Source organism: Calliphora vicina, chromosome 2 (genome assembly GCF_958450345.1).
Source record: "Calliphora vicina chromosome 2, idCalVici1.1, whole genome shotgun sequence".
Taxonomy (NCBI): Eukaryota; Metazoa; Arthropoda; class Insecta; order Diptera; family Calliphoridae; genus Calliphora; species Calliphora vicina.
Genome location: NC_088781.1, coordinates 43,024,298 through 43,044,229, shown reverse-complemented (window position 1 = coordinate 43,044,229; position 19,932 = coordinate 43,024,298). Strand labels below are relative to the sequence as shown.

The window sequence follows — 19,932 nt, the reverse complement described above, 5'->3', positions numbered from 1 at the left end:
GGTAGACATACACATCTGCTCAAAATAATAGATACACCAAAATTTATTTTTTAAAAACGAAAAAAAATAATGGTATATTGTAAAATTATAAAAAAAATTCAGTCGATTTTTATTTATAGTTAAAAGGAGAGTAAAAAACAAAAACAAAATATTTCATAATTAATAATAAATATTATAAAGTAAATTAAATTTCTTAAATTTCGAAAAATTTGGTGCTCATAATAATAGATACATTTTTAAAAATTCTTATTAAACAAAAGCTAATAAATTTTATCTTAAAAAAATTAGTTTATTATTAAAGTAAAGCTAGTATCCAGTATATCCACCTTTGTTTTGTAAAACTTTCTCCACTCTTCTGGGCATACTGGATATCAAGTTCTGACACTTCTCCAATGGAATCTCGTAGCATATTTTTTGCGTTTTCTCCCATAAATCGTCTTTATTTTTGAAAACTTCCTTCGAAAGCCTTATCTTTAATTCACTCCACAAGTTTTCTATTGGGTTTAAATCAGGGGATTGGCTGGGCCAGCTTAAAACAGGTACGTTATTCTCCAAGAACCAGTTTTTAACTAATCTTGAACTATGTTTTGGGTCGTTGTCCTGCTGGAATGTCCATATTAATGGCATATTTTCCGATGCATATGGAAGCATTACGTTTTCCAATATGTCTCTATACCCACTAGCATTCATGGTATCTTCTATTCGGAATATCGGACCAACACCATTCCATGAAAAGCAACCCCAAACCATTATGTTTCCCCCGCCATGTTTTACCGTCTTTTTTGTAAATTTAACGTGGAATTCTTTTCCTTTTGGTCGGCGTACATTTCTTTGGCAGTCGTTTCCAAACAAATTTATTTTTGTTTCGTCGCTCCATAAAATATTTCTCCATTTTTTTTCGCCTTCACACCCGGACCATAAGTGCTCTTTAGAAAATTCTAATCTTGTCTTGATATTTTTTTGGCACATTAGTGGCACTTTTCTGGCAATTCTTCCCGGCAATTTAGCTTGTAAAAGACGACGACGAACTGTTTGTGGACTGATTTCGTTACATAGCTCCGCAGAAATAGCTTTCGATGATATGAAAGGGTCTTTTTTAACCATAAGGACGATCCGCCTATCTGTTTCTGGACTGGTTTTCTTTGGTCTACCGCGAGTTTCTCTTTTTTGTTTTTTAGATAAAGCATTTTGGACAAAATGTAAAGATCTTCCTATGCTCTTTGCTATTTCCCGTAATGATTTTCCTTGATTTCTCATCGTTTGAACAATTTTTTTCTCATCTTCGGTACAATGATGATTTCGTCCCATTTTCTTCAAAAGAGTCCTATTTTTTTATAAAATTGTTGCTAAAATTTAAATTATACTTACTGTTTCACGTAAATAGGAACAAAAAATTGCACAAAAAAAAATTGTATATAAACAAATTACAAATTACTGATGTGTATCTATTTTTATGAGCAAATAATTTTTTGTAATTCAAATAAATTCGTTTTTAAAAATCAACATGAAAGCAAATAGTTGCCAGATTTTTGACTGACATGACATTGCCAGATAGAAATTTTAATAATATGATGTATTCTTAACGCTTGCGAGGAAATTTTCAATGTTACCGCCATTTAAATTTTTTCCAATTAGGTGTATCTATTATTTTGAGCAGATGTATATCGCCCAGGTCAGCCAAAAAAGTTTGAAAACCAAGAATTGAGATTATTGTAAAACAGGATTCATCTAAAAGCAGGGTAATCGGATATCCTACGAATTGAAGCCGAGAGACCTTGAAAGACGAATTTGCATGTCCGAATTGATGCTTGAACGCTATAAAAGAAAAAAGAAATTATACCGAATGACAATGATCGCCCAGGCCAGCCAAAAATGTTTGGAGACCAAGAATTGGAGAAATTACTTGCAAATCTTTGGGAGCTATACAATCACGTTTGCAAGCAAAAACAGGGAAATTGGGTAACATACGATATGATGCCGAGAGACCTTGAAAGACGATTTTGGATGTCTTCAAAGGATGAGCACATCATTTGGCTCGGAATCCATATGTTGCCAGAAAGATGGGAAAAGTTCATAGCTAACAATGGCCAATACTTTGAATAAATTCATATTGTACAAATGTTTCAAAATAAATGCTAAAAAATCCCTAATTTTTAAGTCATACACCCAATATACTATATGAACAAGTTTGTGAAAATAGTCATATTTGATTAATAATATTTATTAATTGTAATAATTTCATTTTTTTATGTATCTTTATTTAAAAATTGACTACCCATACTCTAATATTTATCATTTTATATAACAGGACATAAGTAGTTTTCTTCGCAACTCTCAAAAAAACTACCACAATTAAATCTTTACTTTCCCAACACTGTCACTTTTTGACTTGCCTTATTTATATCCCTACTTTTAAAATTCCCTTTTGATAACAAACTCCTCCATGTTTTAATCATAATTTCTCTTTAACTAACGACACTTGCATCATAGTTTATACTCATTTAAACTCTGGTTTATTATAAAGTTCAGGTACAAAAAACCAACAACCAACATTAAAATTTATCCCATCAACAAAATTTTTAGTTAATTAGAAGAAACCTTTTTTTTACTTTTTGTTTCGGATGTTTTTGCAGAGTCATGCTATGCACAATACAATACAGAATACACCTCCTCCTGTTTATCTCATGGAAAATTACCTGCGCAAACACATGTTTTATTGTCTTCTAGGATGCAAAAAGAAAAAGGAAAACAAAAAACAAAATGAAACGTAAAAGACTATAAAACAAAAATCTGAACTTTAAATCCCTAAAGAGGAGACTATAACTGCTCTGAGTATCATCATCATCATCTAGTGTAAAAGTACGCACTTGTTTTAGACTAATACACAAAAAATAATTTACGATTTGTACCTTTTAATGACAAAGTACATACATACAAAAATGCATAAATATTTCTAGTTACATTATGCTGTCTGTCTTTTACAATTATTTATGGGGTATAGATACGAGTATGAAAACAGAGATGGAGTTTTTTGGAAGGCAATAGGATTAAATAACAGATTTATCCATAGGTCATTTTAATTTATATAACTTCTCTTACAAATAATAGATATCTTCTCATTTGAGTTTAATACTCGATTATTCAATCGATTCAATTGCTGAGTCTCTTTAAGCGGAGACCTATAACTGAGAAAATTGTTAGTTATAATTGCGGCAAATTTGACCCTTCATCGATTAGAATGATTTTGTTCGAACTTTGGCCTCCAAACTTTCATAATGTTTGAAATATTGTTAATAGTTATATGCTCCGTTTTTATTAATCCTGTCAGCTGTCGGAACATTTGTTAACTGACTTTTAAAAGATCTGAACGACAACAATATAGAAAGTTTTTATTCGATTTTCAGAAACTCCTCCATAATTACGAATTTGATTGAAGTATATTTTTAAATTTTTTTAAAAATTTTCTAATCTCTAATTTGGCTTTATTGTTTAAAATTTCGAAATGCATAAAAAATCTTAATAGCGGTGATTTTAAAAAAATTTCAATATTTACTATTTTAAAAAAATTTAGTTTCGAATTATAATAAATGTGTAATAAGTTTAGTTATAGTATTTGCGAATTTAGTTTAAATACTTAATAAACGCAATTGCGAATTCAACTAAATTAATGCAATGTCCGTCTGTCTGTTGAAATCAATTTTCTGAAGACCCCAGATATCTTCGGGATCCAAATATTCAATAATTCTGTCAGACATGCTTTCGAGAAGTTTTCTATTTAAAATCAGCAAAATCGGTCCACAAATGGCTGAGATATGATACCAGGAGAACCTCGATTTCTGACCTATTTTTGATCTATATATGGATTACTAAGTCATTAATATAGACAATATGGATATCTAATGATAGTTGGACCTACAATGCGTCAAAATAGGAAGAAATATTTTTTAACCCCAAAAAAAAAATTTAATTTAAAAAAAAATTATTTAAAATAACAATTCCAAAAAATGAAAAAAAAAACAAATTTTGTTTACCTAAAAATATTTAAAATTTTTATTTTGAAGTATAATTTGGTGAAGGGTATATAAGGTTCGGACCAGCCGAATATAGCTCTCTTACTTGTTAATATGGAATTTCGAAATATCAATATTTTTCAAATTTAGTTTTGAATTATAGTATATTTTTAATAACGTTATTCATAAACTGAATATTGAATTAAATTTTCTACATAATCAATGTTTTTTTTTTAATATTCAAATTTCGAAATTTCAATATTTTCAAATTTGTAGATTTATTTTGAAACATTTGTACAATGTAAATTTATTTAAAGTGTTGGCCATTGTTAGCTATGGCCTTTTTCAAATTTTCTGGCAACATATAGATTCCCAGCCAACAACGAATCAAGCCAATTTCGAAGACTCTGAAGTGAAGCGTATCCCTGAGAAAAAGTTCTGCATCGTTCGAAACAAATATTAGTCAGGCGGGGCAAGGTCTGAACTATAAGGCGGATGAGGCAAAACATTCCAACCACTTCATTCTAAATACTTTTTAACAGGTATTACAATATGTGGCCGAGCGTCGTCATGATGGAATATTATGATTTCATGTCTGGTCGCATATTCTGGGCGTTTGTCGGCTAATGCTAGCTTCAAACGAATCAGTTGCATTCGGTACAGATTCCCTGTAATGGTCTGGTCAGATTTCAGCAGCTAATAGTAGATAGGACCATTTTGCTCCCACCAAATACATATCATTATCTATTGATATGTGGTTTTGGTCTCTCACGCTTCGGGTTATTTCATCGCAAGTAATGAGTCGGTACAAAAATGATTTTCTTTTATAGCGTTCAAGCATCATTTCGGAATTGCAAAATCATCATTCAAGGTCTCTCGGCTTGAATTAGAATTGTACCAATTTCCCTGCTTTCTGGATGAATCCTGCTGCTAGCAAACGATTTGCAATTTCCCTGCTTGTGTAGCTCCCAATGATTTTTCAAGCTCTTGGTGAGTTTTACAACAATATTCATGGAATAATGCCTCCAATTCTTGATCTTCAAACTTTTTTAGCTGGCCTGGGCAATATTTGTTTTCCGTGTCAAATCCCCACTTCTGAACCGCTCAAATCATCTCTTGCACATTGAAACCGATGAATCACATTCACTATAAGCTTTGGTGAACAATGGGTGTGCTTCAGCGGCACATTTTTTTTAATTTAAAGAAGTAAAGCAAAACTTCTCGCATATGACGCTTTGTTTGTGCATAATTCGACATTTGCGAAGCAAATTTTTTACACTATAATCACAGGGAAACCAAAATATGCAAATGCATGTTTTTTCTGGTGAGTCTAATGAGCACATGGATAAGATATTTACACGTTTCAGAACTATTTAAGAATTTTGGCATCGATTTCTTAGTGCATATTTTTGCATATTTTACCCTTAAATACATATTTTTGCATATATTTGTTTTAAGAGCATATTTATGTCATATTTTGCGTTTTTAGAGCATATTTTACTGTTTAATAGCATATTTTGAGTTTACCAAACACAAATTTTGTCTTACATATTTTTCGCTGTTGTGTTACAGGTTTTTACTTCCTTTGTTTAAAAATCAAAATTGAAGAATAGATGGCTTTTCACCAAAAAAAAAAAAAATTAAAAAAAAAAATTTTTTTTTTTAAATTTAAAATAACAATTCGAAAAATTTTTTTATTCACAAAATGAAAAAACTGAAAAAAAATTTTTCTTCGCCTAAAAATATTTAAATTTTTTATTTTGAAGTATTAATTATATAAATGGTATATAAGATTCGGCACAGCCGAATATAGCTCTCTTACTTGTTTCAATATAAAATAAGCACTATTTTAATAATAGCTCCATCTAAATATAAAATTTTAGTTCTAATTCAAACTTAACCGTTCTAAGTATTAAAGAAATATTGTCTTTTAAATTTGCTCCTGTAACATCAGTTAATGTCGAAAGAACATTTTCTATGTTTAAAAATGTTTTCAGATCCAATAGACAACGATTTTTATTTGAAAATTTAAGTAAATTTTTTTTGGTTAAAAATTATGTAAAAGTTTGTTTTTTTAAGAGCATATTTTTTAAATTTTAAGAGCATATTTTAAAGTTTTTACTGCATATTTAAAGCTCCTAAAACGCTTTTTTTAGAGCATATTTCCGGTTTCCCTGATAATCAATAATTAAGTGAGAATAAATGACATATCTAACCTTCAAATTGACATATAAGTTATTAAAAACAAAAGATACGAGATATATTGTAAATCCCTCATTTTTAATTCATACACCCAATATTAAAATATAATATAATCTTCGAAAACTACCCTACTACGCCTCTGTGCACTATACATTTTTCATAAATCTGTTGATTGCATTTTATGTGCAGTTCATTCTTCATGCTATCTGTGTATACGTTTTCTCTCTTTCTCCTGAAAGTCCTTTAACCTCGCATCCAACCAATTATTTTGTTGCTGTTGTGTTAAGTAATTTTTTTTCATATGTACTCTTAAAATAATTCTTCCTTCATCAAAACTACCTGCTGGTTATCCTTTTTACATTTGTTTTTTTCGGTATGTTGATATATTTTGGCCAACTGTTACAATGATTTTGTGGCACAAACGAAATTCAGTTTGCTTTTAACTCTCATCTCATACAGACAGTCCTGGTCCTGACATTCGATGAATTATAGACGAAAAATAAAATAACTAAAATTTGCTTTAATAGCCGGGCTCCATGGTGAAATGTTAAAATGTGTGTCGGCCACCGGAAGTTTTTGTATTATAATAACGGATATGGCTAGAATTGTGTGTTTAAAAAAAAATGTGTTTGTGTATTCATATATTGGAAAAGAAAGCAAAGAAAATTCATTTAAATGCCACTGCATTGCAATATTGAATGGCGGTGAATGTTGGCAACATTTATAATATATCCTGCGTGACAATATTTTAATATCACAGTTATTCTAAAATACAAATTTGATGGCATTGAGTTGGGTATGTTATTTTCAATATTTATATAAATTTTTCTATAGAAAATAAATATGCATTTGTGTAACTACTATTGTGTATATTTTTTTTCGCTTAAATTTATCAGACTCTTTGTATTGTGTGTGCATTTCATTAACTTGTTATATTTGCAGTTTGTTAGTTTTTCCCAGGAAATCAGCTTAAATTCATATTTTTCTTTATAGTGCAACAAATTTCACTGAGTATTTTGTTTCAATATTGATTTTCTATAGAAAATCCTTTTATAATTGAAATAGAAATTCTGTGGCAAATTTATGACAAACAAAATTTCATTTATTTCTGTGTATTTTTTTATATTTGTTTAAAATTCTATTGGCCATCAGTTTCTCCATGGTAGCATGCAACAATTGTTTGTATAATGAATACGTATTAGTTTTGTATGCGAAATTTCATAAAATATGGTGTTATTTGAAAATGCAGGAACTTCACAGTTTAAAATATAAATTATTTAAATGTTTTAAAATATTGCGCCATTTTTTTGTTAGGAAGTTAAATACGACTTAGAGTACTACATTGAATTGTTATAAACGATTTAATCTCTTGAAATAGTTTCGTTAAATGGAGACCTCTTAAAATACAATTTTGTTATGATTATCCTACGAGGATTGTATGGTTTTCGTAATGAATTCCCAATCTTTGATTTTTGAGGTTATGGAAAATAAATTGGCTTTTTTTTTGAAAATAAAATCGTTCGAATTTGTATGCTTTATACATGGAAATTCGAAAATGTTTTCTTTCGAATCGAAGTACACAATAACCTTCCAGCTGTATTGATGCCAATGTAAACTAGAAATATGTGAATTAATATTGAAATATAATATCAAGTTAATTTTTCGCCAAATATTCTTTTCACAAAATTTTGAATCAAATTATGCAAAAACGCTTCGCTTATATCTTCAATGCAGCGCTGTTTGTTCATAAAAACCTGCTCTTTCAAATGGCCTTATAGAAAATAGTACAGAGGCATTATATCACAAGAACGAGGCAACTAATTGACAGTCCCAAATCGAAAAATGCAGTGTTCCATTCAATTTTTCAAAAACCAAATTCACAAACATTCAATGCTCCCAAAGCGGAAAAATGTCAACCATGTCCAAATTTTTAACAACATTTTGCGAAAACTCTTCTCTTATCTCGTCAATGCAGCGCCGAATTTATTCTTTCAAAGTATCCGTTGTTTGAAATTTGTTCATGTAATCCGATCTTTCAAATGGCCCCAAGGAAATGGCCCAGCAGCGTTTAATCTCAAGATAGAGGCGGCTAATTGAGATCGCCAAATCGATAAATTACGAGACCGGGAAATTTCTCATTCAACAACTTATAGTCTGTTTCAAAATATCGATTGGAAGATTTCGTTTACATTCTAAGTGAACGAAAAGTGATTTTGGTTTCCCTTACTTGATATTTACGTGAAGCAATCAGTTTTCTTTCTCTTATAATGCGAACGAAATCTTTCATACGATATTGTGATACAGGCCATCTTTTTGTTTACAAAACCTCATAATTGAAGATAACCGTCGTCACTAAATATTATTTTGTTGAATAATGTGTTGTTTCGTTCAGTCCAAAGCGTTCCATAGTTAAAATATCCATAATTTGTACTAAATAAACTTAATTCCTGACATTTCATTATTTCACAGCGAATTTACTTCATAATCTCAAATTTATCATAGAATTATTTTCAAGTAGAGTGAATACCGTATAACAAATTCGTTAATAATACTCTCCATCGAAGATCGTGAATATCATTTCCTTGCCAGTGACATAAAAAGTCTTCAACATTATCCTTCTTTTCGCAATTGCAGACTATCTGTTATTGAACATCGTTACAACTGCCTTGAAGAATATTGTGACATTTGAACCTCCATTGCAGCCTCTTAATTGTCTTTCCTGTGAACAAAATCTGCTTTTTACTGCCTCACATTTCATAACGACGATCATTTGGGACATATAGGGGAATTTCGGGGCAGATGAGCTTATCAGACTTGAAAAAAAAAATAGTTAAGGAATCCACTAGGTTGGGTATGCGTACAAACTCAGACTTGGAGATTGGGGAATTTGCTTGCAGAATAATAACCCTACTATGGCAACTATTTCTCTTATGGCCACATTGTACATAAAATTTGTGATCTCTAATTTTTTAAATTCAATTTGATAATCTTTCCAAAAAGACACGAATTTCACTCGTCCAAATATTGACAACTTTATTAACTGGAAGTTGAACTTTTCTTCTTAAGGAAAGATTATTCGACATCAGTGGATCTTGCTTCAAATCTAGTGTCAGCATCAAAAAGTTTATGATTTTTGGTGGTACCATTGCTCAAAAATTTTGTGCCGATCTTATCGTTTTGACTTTTAGTGAAATGTTACAAAAACATTCTTCAAATCCAATGTCAGCATCGTAAATTTTGGGCTTTTTGATTGTACCATTACACAACAACATTGTGCTGATCTTCTTACTATGGGAAATCTGATATTGCAACCATGTTGGAGTTCCATAATGTCTTAGATGTTATTACAAACCAAAAAGTATCACAGTTGAATGAGTGTTCGATATTCACGATAGTAGAATACCCCAGAATCCGAAGCAATGTCGGAATCCAGCCTATACCATAGTCATCATTTGTTGAATCCAACAAAAGAAATCCAACGAGATTAGCATTTAAAAGATTTATTAATTTTGCAACCGATTAAAAAAGGCTCAAATCGATTAGACCAAAGAAATGTTGATTAATTTTGATCTTAAGAGCCATCATAAAAGGCCGATTCTAAAAAAAAATAATTAAACTTAAGCATTGGCCCGATTTTTTAAAAAAAAATGTCATCATATCAAAGTAGATTGAGCAATTTGAAATATTTATTACCGCACCATTTGTTTACCACTATCTAATTCCCCGAAGGAAAATCAGAATAATGCGAACTAGCTCACGCCAGCTAAAACAAGTGTCTCTTTTAAAATATCAAAACAGTGAACAAGTATATCGTTTAAGCAATAAAACAATTTTTACCCGCAAATCTAAAATGACTTCAATATTATTCCTCCATTTTTTAATTTTCAAAAGGACCACAATGCGAGTCATCACATGTCAACTCAAACATGTGCCTCTAAAGAAGCTTAAGTAGAACGTTTGTTGTTTAGTTAACTCAGTTCAGTTATATTTCAATTCTAGAACAGTTCTAGAAACTCGTTCTAAAATTTATATTTAAAAACCTTTACTTGTTATTCCTATAAATTAGTGGTCGGCACAAACTGAACATGCCATATGCTATGTTACATTAAATGTACAATCTCCAATTTGTTTCCCTCACATTCGATTTATATACATCTAAATTGGCGTTCGTCCCCTGGTGTTTATGAATGCTGACCACTGATCTAAACATAAGTACAAACCCTCGTTACAACCATTGCTCTCCCCACACAAAATAATATGAATCACTTTCAAAACAGCACTTGACATGAGGTCACTTCATGACCGACCACCTACCTACCACACACACATTATAGTGTAAACAACTACAAGTATATCAGTTTCCAGCAATGTGGTCATTCATATGTTTAGATTTAATTTTATTAAACTTTGTTTAACAAAACTATTTTTTTCTTCTTTTATTTATAATCCTACTTTCTACTAACATTAATTTAATACATGTATTATTTATTTAGCATTTATTTATTTTTTCCATTTGTATTTCTTTCTTTCTATTTGCAGAACCCGATATTGGCATGCCACAGCATGAAGCACAACGTTATTTCACACAATTACTATCGGGATTGCAGTATTTGCATCAACGTGGCATCGCACATCGTGACTTGAAGCCAGAAAACTTGCTATTGGATGAGCATGATAATATTAAAATATCCGATTTTGGAATGGCAACCATGTTTAGGTATTTAGGTACACAACTTATTACAAAAAACAACAACAAAAAAATAGAAGAAAAACTAATAACAAAATGAAAATTGTAAAAAGCTATAAAAAAGTATCACGTACTTACACTATTATTGTAGTTTATATACAAACGAATTTGTATTTAAAACATTAATTTAATAACAGCTTTTTTGTTTCATATTGTTGCCAATTAAAAATCATACAATTAACATAATTTGCAAAAAGGAATATGAATTTTAAAAAAGTAAAATGTTAAATATATTTATGCATTTTTTTTGTATATTTTGTAACCTTGGTGCGAGGCGATTACTCTATAATTTTATGCAAAAAGAAAATCCTTTAAATTTATATGAATAATAATTGGAATTGAATGACTGAGTAAGTTCCTGGCTAATCTAAATCTAAATTCTAGTACAGTTCTAGTTCAGTTCTAGTTCAGTTCTAGTTCAGTTCTAGTTCAGTTCTAGTTCAGTTCTAGTTCAGTTCTAGTTCAGTTCTAGTTCAGTTCAGTTCTAGTTCAGTTCTAGTTCAGTTCAGTTCTAGTTCAGTTCTAGTTCAGTTCTAGTTCAGTTCTAGTTCAGTTCTAGTTCAGTTCTAGTTCAGTTCTAGTTCAGTTCTAGTTCAGTTCTAGTTCAGTTCTAGTTCAGTTCTAGTTCAGTTCTAGTTCAGTTCTAGTTCAGTTCTAGTTCAGTTCTAGTTCAGTTCTAGTTCAGTTCTAGTTCAGTTCTAGTTCAGTTCTAGTTCAGTTCTAGTTCAGTTCTAGTTCAGTTCTAGTTCAGTTCTAGTTCAGTTCTAGTTCAGTTCTAGTTCAGTTCTAGTTCAGTTCTAGTTCTAGTTCAGTTCTAGTTCAGTTCTAGTTCAGTTCTAGTTCAGTTCTAGTTCAGTTCTAGTTCAGTTCTAGTTCAGTTCTAGTTCAGTTCTAGTTCAGTTCTAGTTCAGTTCTAGTTCAGTTCTAGTTCAGTTCTAGTTCAGTTCTAGTTCAGTTCTAGTTCAGTTCTAGTTCAGTTCTAGTTCAGTTCTAGTTCAGTTCTAGTTCAGTTCTAGTTCAGTTCTAGTTCAGTTCTAGTTCAGTTCTAGTTCAGTTCTAGTTCAGTTCTAGTTCAGTTCTAGTTCAGTTCTAGTTCAGTTCTAGTTCAGTTCTAGTTCAGTTCTAGTTCAGTTCTAGTTCAGTTCTAGTTCAGTTCTAGTTCAGTTCTAGTTCAGTTCTAGTTCAGTTCTAGTTCAGTTCTAGTTCAAGTTCAGTTCTAGTTCAGTTCTAGTTCAGTTCTAGTTCAGTTCTAGTTCAGTTCTAATTCAGTTCTAGTTCAGTTCTAGTTCAGTTCTAGTTCAGTTCTAGTTCAGTTCTAGTTCAGTTCTAGTTCAGTTCTAGTTCAGTTCTAGTTCAGTTCTAGTTCAGTTCTAGTTCAGTTCTAGTTCAGTTCTAGTTCAGTTCTAGTTCAGTTCTAGTTCAGTTCTAGTTCAGTTCTAGTTCAGTTCTAGTTCAGTTCTAGTTCAGTTCTAGTTCTAGTTCAGTTCTAGTTCAGTTTTATAATACTAAACAACTCAGATAGTTTAAAATGAAAACATTGGCTTTGTTCCTGCAATTATTTTGAGTACGGGAAATCTGTTCTTAAACTTAAAAAAACAATTTAAATTGTGTATTTAAGTCATGTAAAAAAAAGTTAAATTGTTATACAAAAATTCGTTTAAATTATTATTAACATTTAAGTTCTTTTAAATACTCCTACTTTAAAATACAATTTCCTCTTTAATAGAATTGATAATAACTCTCTGGCTCTCTCTCTTCCCCCATATAGATGCAAAGGCAAAGAACGTCTATTAGATAAACGCTGTGGTACATTGCCGTATGTGGCTCCTGAAGTGCTCTTAAAACCCTACCATGCACAACCTGCTGATATTTGGTCATGTGGTGTTATCCTGGTGACAATGTTAGCTGGTGGTAAGTACTATGCTTGTTTAATTACTCTGTCCCTCACAACCGTCTTCCCCTCAATCACTTAAAGTTCGTTTTATGTCATGGATGATTTTAGTTTTCACTTATTTTTTCATTTAAAAGCAAGAAAAACAAAGTTATTCGTACTCATTCATGTTCATGATTAAAAAAATAAATAAATCAAAAGATGTGTCTTAAATTTTAATAATTTTTGTTTATTTATCAAAGTTTTATTTTAATTCTACTAATTTTGCATGTTATTTTCAATGTTTATGTAATAAGGCATTTTATTTTAACAAAAATATAACAAAAAATTAAGTGTTAACAAAAAATGTGAAATTTAAACAGGGAAAATTAAAACTCACCCTCAGCAACATCGTTGTAAAAGCACTGCACTAAATATTCTACAAAAAAACTTAAAAATCAATTATAAATTTATTTAAAATTATTGTTTTTATTTATTGTGTCTGTGTGTTTGTGTCATTTGTATAAAAACTAAAAAAAAAATATCAAAATAAATAATTAAACTAAGAAAAAAATCACCACCTACCAACAACCATCATAAACTTACCATTTCTCACCATTAACATTTTTTGCTGTTTCTTTGGTATTCTAGCTGTAGATTTATTTGAAACTGTTTATATATCATCTAAAGCTTTTATACCAAAGCTCCAGCTTAAATTGCTTGCTGCACTCTATATAATTATTTATTTGTCAATTTAAAATACATACATTTCGTTATTTTATTTAACATCTATTTTTGTTTAATTTACATTTTTAATTTACATATATTTTAACTTATTAATCATTCTTTACTTTTATTTAGAACTACCCTGGGATCAGCCCTCAGTTCAATGTCAAGAGTTTATCAACTGGAAGGACAATGATCGTTGGTCCACCCAAACGCCCTGGAGTAAATTGGACACATTGGCTATATCACTGCTGCGCAAAGTTTTAGCTACAAATCCTACCTATCGTTTGTCATTGGACAAAATTTTAGATCACAAATGGTCTAATATGCAATTTGTTGATAGTGGTGAGTTTCAGAAATTTATTTTTTTGTTTCTTTCAATTATTTTTTTTTTAAGAAATAAGTGAAGTGTCTTGAAAAGTATTCAATTGTAATGTTTTTAAGAAGATTTTTGCCAAACTAAACAAATTTCAGAGTAAGAGATGGAATAGTCTTGTGTTTTAAAGTTAAAGATCGGAATAAGAGTGTGAATAGCTTTTTTATACATCGAAGATGTTTTTTATACCTATAAATGTAGCAAAAAAACATTCGATAATTTGAGTAAAAATTATAAAACCAGTAATTTTTACCAAATTTTACGAGAGAATTCTTATTCTAACCTGCGAGTTTTTATTTTATTTAAGGATTCCTTTATTCGAATCGAATGAAATGTAAAGGAATTTATATTGATGGCATTCGAAAGCTAAGAAAGAGCATCGAATTCATTATTTAATTCAATTTAAATCAATGTAAAATGTCAGCTATTCATTCCATAAAACTATTTCCAATAAAACAAATTATTTTGCTTCATTCATTAAATTTTTATTAATTCAAATCTAATCCAAATTGAATGAACACATTCCTTCCTTTATTCAATTTGTTCTTAATCATTTACAAAATGAATTTAAATAAATTGTATAATGTTTATTTGTAATAGATTTGAATTGAAGTAAAATTTGTCCACTCAATAAATTTTATTAATCCATTTTGTTATTCAATTCATTTTTATTCACAATCTGAAATATAGGCCGACTTCATAAACGCAGTAATGCAAAGCAATTACAAGACAAAACAATATTTTGTGACATTCATGGACGCATAAATGTTTTGTAAAGAATCATAAATAAAAACAGTTCACAAATTTGACAGATACTGCGCATGGACAAGCATTGCCATACAATAATGAACTTGCGACATTGCCAAAACAAAATCTATTGCGTTTATGAACACTATGCATTGCAGTGTTGCTTTGCAAAATGCGTTTATGAAGTCTGCCATAATTGGGCCATACTGGATTATGAATAAAAATAAATTGAATTCAATTTTGTTATGGATTTGACTTAAAGAAAACTCTATTAATAATGAATTCTAAAAAGTAATGAATTGAAGCAGAGCTTTCAGATTTAAGGTTACTTTAAATTTGTTTGCTTTTATTTTGAAACATTTGTACAATATAAATTTATTCAAAGTATTGGCCATTGTTAGCTATGACCATTTCCCATATTTATGGCAACATATGAATTCCAAAGCCAAAAGAACTTCTCATCTTTTGAAGCCAAGAACGAATTTAGCCAATATCCGATACTGTGTACCAAAATGAAACGTATGCCACAGAGAGCGTTCTGCTTCGATCGAAACAAATAGTAGTCGGACGGGGCAAGATCTGGACTATAAGGCGGGTGAAGCCAAACTTCATAACCACTTCTTTCTAAATAGTTTTTAATAGCTATTGCAACATGTGGCCGAGCGTTGTCATGATGAAATATTGCGGTTCAAACGAATCAGTGGTGTTCGGTACAGGTTCCCTGTGATGGCCTGGTCAGATTTCAGCAGCTCATAATAAATAATACCCTTTTGCTACCACCAAATACAGAGAATTACCTTAGCGCCATGGATATTTCGCTTTTGTGTCGATTCCGCTGGTTGGCCGGGCTTCACATACGATCTCTTACGCTTCTGGTCATTACAATGGATCCATTTTTCATTGCATGTAATGATTCGGTGAAAATATTATTTTCTTTAATAGCGTTCAATCATCACTTCGGACATGCAAAATAGTCTTTCAAGATCTCTCGGTTTCAATTCGTATGGTATCCAATTTCCCTGCTTTTGGATGAATCCGTTTTGAAATTGCCCAATTATTTTGCAAGCTCTTGTTGAGTTTGACAACAATCTTCATAGAGTAATGCCTCCAATGTTTGGTCTTCAAACTTTTTAGACTGGCCGGCCAGTTGTTGCAATATTTGTCTTCTGAACCGCACAAACCATCTCCCGCACGTTGAAACCGATGGAAAACATTCACCGTAAGCTTTGATGAGCAATTGGTGTGCTTCAGCAGCACTTGTTTTCAAATTTGTTGGCACTAAATTCGACATTTTCAAACAAATACAATTTAAAGGAAACTCAATATCGAATGAGAATATTCCAAATTATTAAAAATTTAACACGCATTCGTGTCATTATTTCTGTGTCAATATAACTAATGCAATTAAAAAACAAACTTCTAGATGATCTTAACTTTAAAACCGAATACACAATGCTTCTCTGAAATCCGGTTTTATGTAAAATTACTTTTATTTGGTAAAAATCTGATTCTTTAAAATTTTGTTGTTTCAATTGAAATAAAATTATGTTAATTAGTTTAAAAATTTGTGATTGAAATTAGAAATCCGAAATCTTTTGTTCAGGTACTTAGTGACTCTCAATGGTTATAGATATTTGAGTTTCACTTTGTACTTGACCGAAAGTTTTCTGCCTACAGCTATAAAACTATGAAAATAATAAGAAGTTAAATAGATTTAACAAGTGATACTTTTAAGAATTGTGATAAATTAAAAAAAAATATATAAAATTTTTACTTGAATGTAAAAATTATTTGGCCTTACATCCATTATTTGGCCTTACATCCACGTTCGTAGTTCAACTACGAACGTTTTATAGTGAAATCTGTTGATTTAAAATGGTTTGATGAATTTCGATCGTTTTCAAGTATTATTTCTTAAAAAATGTAGTTCAAACAAATAAACAAAATGGTCCATTAGACGACCAAATACAAACTGATATACTTGACAGCTAATGTTAGACCACTTTCCGAATCATTTAGTTTAAACGTATAAAGTTTTATTTAACAGTCGTGCGACTATATGGCCTTAGGATGTTGAATAAATACGTTAATTCCTTTATGAGTTATTAAAATTTAATTCCTTGCATTATCAATCACCCTTATCGTGGTTGGCGTAAACTTCTTACGCCTACGACTGTTTCGTACTAGATTAAAGATAAAATGCAAACTGTTTCTTAAATCTAGTACGAAACTGTCGTAGGCGTATGACGTTTACGCCAACCACGATAAGGGTGAATTATTTGTTTTCAATCATAAAAGGAAGCGAAAATGTTGTATTTGTTAAAAGAAATTAAGAAAAAGTACAGTGATCTCCAAGGAAATTAATTAGAAGAAAACAAACAAAGGCAATTGTTTTTCCTTTAAAAACTACAAAATAAATCTAAATAAACTATCTCTCAAAAGTGTGTAAATATATAAATCGCGCATGTTATCATAGCTTTGGCGCTTTAGCTGTATGATAGCTTTGATACCTTCATAAAGCTAGATTACCAAAGCATTGAAAATGCGTTCCAAACAACAAAATCTAGAAGAAAGTTACTAAAAGTGCTAAAATGTATGTAAATATCATTCAAATATTTGTTTTATTACCACATTTTATGTTTTCGTTTTTCATTATTTCAATTAAACACTTTATAATTTTGCATATTATTTGTTCTTTGGTGATTTTAGCTGTATGGTTAAACATTCATAAAATTCCATAGAGCTTTATTACCAAAAACCAAATGGTTTTTGCTTTTATGTTCATCTTAAGTTGTTTCAGTTCATTACAAATTTATTTATTTAGCTTTAAATTAATTACTTATTTTAATAATTTAAGAAACATTGTAAAAGTTTTTTACTAATATGATATATTTTAACCATTTCTTTCATAGATCGTTCACGTGATTTGGTCGACTCGGCCGCTGCCTTAGAGATACGCTCGCCCAAAGCCAAACGTCAACGACAAATGTCTAGTCATCACAGCAGTCACAATATGGATGATTCCATATCTCGCAATTATTGCTCACAACCCATGCCGATTGTGAAGCACGATTTCGAAGGTCCCAGCAATCGTGATGAAGCCAATAAACAAACGGCGGCCCAAGAACATCGTCTCGGCTTCTGTTTCTCACAGCCAGCACTGTTGGACGATCTGCTGCTGTGCACTCAAATGAATCAAACACAATCCGCTTCGCAAAATGTTTTCCAACGTTTGGTCAGACGTATGACACGTTTCTTTGTGACACTACGCCAAGAGGACACCATCAAACGTTTGGTCACCGACATCGAGCGTCTCGGCTATACCTGCAAAATTAGTGAAGATAATGTAGTGGTGACTATCTCCACCATAGATAGGCGCAAATTACGTTTAGTATTCAAGGCTCACATTATCGAAATGGATGGTAAAATCTTGCTCGATTTCCGTTTATCCAAGGGCTGTGGTTTGGAGTTCAAGCGGCGTTTTATTAAAATCAAACAACTTATGGAGGATGTTGTTCTGAAAGGACCCGTCACTTGGCCCATAGCAATTGCCACCAATTGTGTGCCTTAAGTGTATTTTCAACTTTATATATTAAATTTATTTTAATTGTTTTAATTTATATGTATAATGTTTTACTATTTCTTGGTCATATGATAATTGTTTGTTTGTTTTTTAGTATTTCTTGATTTTATTCCTAAAACTCCTCTTAAATTATTGACTTTTTAATGTAAAAAAAAAACTAAACTATCCCGCCTGACACAGAAATCCATTCTGATCGTATGTCGAATAAATTCCGCATTTTGCTTCTTCAGAAAAATTAAAACTAATTTTTTTGCGGAATGAAACCGCTATTAATCACTTGACTTTTGTTTTAATATACAAGACATTGCAAAATTATAATCGAAAATATAGAATTATTAACTCTATTAACTCGAATTAACCTGAAGAAGCTAAAACAAAATGTATCGGAATAATAAATAATAACCGAATGAAATGTGTGACAGGCTTGTATAAAAAAGGAATTGCCTTATATGGAAACCATTGTTTTAGGCTAAGTAGGTAGACAACATTGATGTTTTTTAATAAAAGTGACTTTTTAATACATTTTTTAAAAAATAAAAAGAAAATAATGAGTTTTATTTTAATAAAAATCTGGGTGGTAATGCTGTAAAAAAAACTGATGTGCACTCATTAACAGAGTTTTATAGCTTTAAAAACTGGAAGAGTTGTCGTGATTTTTTTAAATACAGTTTTTGGCAAGGCACATTAATTGAGTTTTTTGCCTATAAAATAGTATTTAATGACATCGATTCTAAAAATTCACACCAATTTTATGCAAAATTAGCTAAAACTGCAATAGTGAGTAAATTGTTGAGCTTTGATTGGAAAAAAAACTGGGGCCAAATTACCGCATACTATTCGATATCGAGGAAGAAATTTAGTACATTTTAATATAATTTCGATGTCGAAATCAGGTGCCGTTAATGAGGCACCTCGAAATAAAATTAACAATTTATATTACATTAACTAGGGACTTGCCTAATTCACACGCTCCAGGATTTTCCAAAAAAATACATGAAAAGTAGTTAAATTAGGATTTATACTTCAATAACAGCATAAAAGTTAATTTGTTTTTTTTTCACATTTTACTCTTCCATTCTCTTTCATATACTAGTAATATTAAAGAGCATCATTTGTTTACATTTGGACGACAAAAGTTGATCTTGGAATTGGTGCGTCGTAGACGAATTTGGATTGGATTTTTGAACTCAGCGGCTGAAATTATAGCTTAGAGTCATTTCCAGCTCATTTGGGCCAGTATTTTCCAAGATAAATGCAAAAAACATTTAATTGAGATTTTGGCAAAAATCACATGTATAAATTGTTGCGTAATTTCGTGATAGGATTCTTTTAAAATCCCAATTAAATGTTTTTTGCATTCAACATGGAAACTACTGGCCCAAATGAGCTGGAAATTACTCTAAGCTATAATTCCATCCGCTGAGTTCAAAAATCCAATCCAAATTTGTCTAGGATGCATAGTTTCCTAGATCAGCTTTTTCTGTCCTAATGTAAACAAATGATTCTCTTAAAATCTATTCAATCTCACTTTAAATTGTTCTCTTATTATTCTACTACGTAGAGAGTCGTTAAATTGTTTACCTTTGGACCCTAAAAACTGATCTTGGAATTAGTAGGTCCTAGAAAAAATTGGATTGGATTTTTGAACTCAGCGGGTGGAATTATAGCTTA

At 30.7% G+C, this 19,932-nt stretch overlaps 1 protein-coding gene across 1 annotated transcript in view; it reads left to right on the top strand.

The window, feature by feature from the left end:
• grp (serine/threonine-protein kinase grp) overlaps positions 1-18,809 on the top strand; it is an 81,444-nt gene extending 62,635 nt beyond the window's left edge. The window contains exons 4-7 of the mRNA XM_065501062.1: positions 10,752-10,929; positions 12,728-12,870; positions 13,691-13,900; positions 17,591-18,809. Coding sequence (XP_065357134.1) covers positions 10,752-10,929; positions 12,728-12,870; positions 13,691-13,900; positions 17,591-18,249 — 1,190 coding nt within the window. The 3' untranslated portion in view covers positions 18,250-18,809. The remainder of the gene's footprint in view (positions 1-10,751; positions 10,930-12,727; positions 12,871-13,690; positions 13,901-17,590) is intronic.
• The last annotated feature ends 1,123 nt before the right edge of the window (positions 18,810-19,932 follow it).